The sequence below is a fragment of the Perkinsus marinus genome (assembly GCF_000006405.1).
Source record: "Perkinsus marinus ATCC 50983 genomic scaffold scf_1104296969882, whole genome shotgun sequence".
Classification (NCBI taxonomy): domain Eukaryota; phylum Perkinsozoa; order Perkinsida; family Perkinsidae; genus Perkinsus; species Perkinsus marinus.
The window spans coordinates 1-1,280 of NW_003202626.1; the positions used below are offsets into that span (position 1 = coordinate 1).

Below are 1,280 nucleotides of genomic sequence, written 5' to 3' on the forward strand. Positions count from 1 at the left end.
AGCTTGTGTGGATCCTATCAGAGCCCTGTTGAGTCATGGTGCTGATGTGCGACTACTTTATTTCAACAAGGGGCCCGAGCAGGTCTTATTCCGACGTCAATTGGATGCTCTGACAACACTGTACCCCAAGACTTATCAAATTCACTACGTATACACCCGACCTGGTCAGGAGCGTGATAGGCCTGGAGAATTGACCGGTCGCTTGAACGCTGATATGCTGGCTGATGTGTTCAGTGACTGGTATGCTTTTCCTGTACGTTTCGAGTCTGCAGGCAGCGACAGTGCCAAGGCTCTTGCAAGGCAACTTGTGTCCTCTGCCAAGCATGCGGGTAATTGGAAAGACCGAGTTTATGATATGCCCTTGGGGGAATGGCTTGGAGAGACACTGTGGGAATAATTTAAATCATACTCATACAAGTGTTGAGTTTCGAAGTGTACACCATGTCATACGTACTCTTATCATTCTGTAGGTCCAACCATGTCGATGCTATCGAAAATAGATTCAATGTGGGTTGTTCAGGTCGACGGCGGTTAATAGACTAGATACCATGAACAATTACCATGAACACATCCACTCGGGACAACGCTACAATCATTGTTTCCTTGAAAAAAATCCAACTCCCGCACATGTGCAAAACAATATCAAACAAAGAATGAACACGGCCTCTACTCGATGGTCAAAACATGATCAGCAGTAGTGAGTTTAGGCCACGTAGTCGTTACCTTTTCCATCACCTTGCGAACCTTATTGATCGCCTGCAATACAGACCATATGAGTAACACCTCACGTCGGTAGCACTTACCTTGACAATATCGTCGGTCGTTATGTGACGGTGAGTGACGGCCCTGATCGCCGATCCACGTTCAATGCATATCATCTTCACGCAGACCTCATCACTGTTAGCGAGAGCTTCGACGACCTTAGCACACGTGGCTCTATCCTGTACCTGAATACAGCGATAACACCTTTTACTTCACTCCACGTGTCCTACCTTTCTGTCCAGTCCCCAACGAATCATATTGGTCTCAGTGGCGTCCACGTCACAGGCAACTCCATCAATGCTTGCAAGTCCTTCAGCGAGCATTTTGGCATGCTTATGGTCCTCAGCCAGCCTTTCCACCATGTCGTTGATAGCAATGCGGCCACAACAGGCTACGACACCGACTTGTCTCATATTCCCTCCGAGCACCTGAATATCAACTCCATGCCAGAATGCTGTGGACAGTCCTGACTACTTTGCGGAAGCGGTGCGCCAGAACTGCATCGGCCTCGGTTCGAG

The 1,280-nt window shown here is 48.4% G+C and overlaps 1 protein-coding gene across 1 annotated transcript; it reads right to left on the reverse strand.

Annotated features, from left to right (window-relative positions):
* Window positions 1–666: 666 nt before the first annotated feature.
* Pmar_PMAR003078 (l-allo-threonine aldolase, putative) lies at window positions 667–1,175 on the reverse strand (the record flags this gene model as incomplete). The annotated part of the gene is made up of 3 exons (XM_002767791.1): window positions 667–756; window positions 804–947; window positions 993–1,175. The coding sequence occupies 3 exons, from the start codon at window positions 1,173–1,175 to the stop codon at window positions 667–669; spliced, it is 417 nt and encodes a 138-aa protein (XP_002767837.1).
* Window positions 1,176–1,280: the final 105 nt, after the last annotated feature.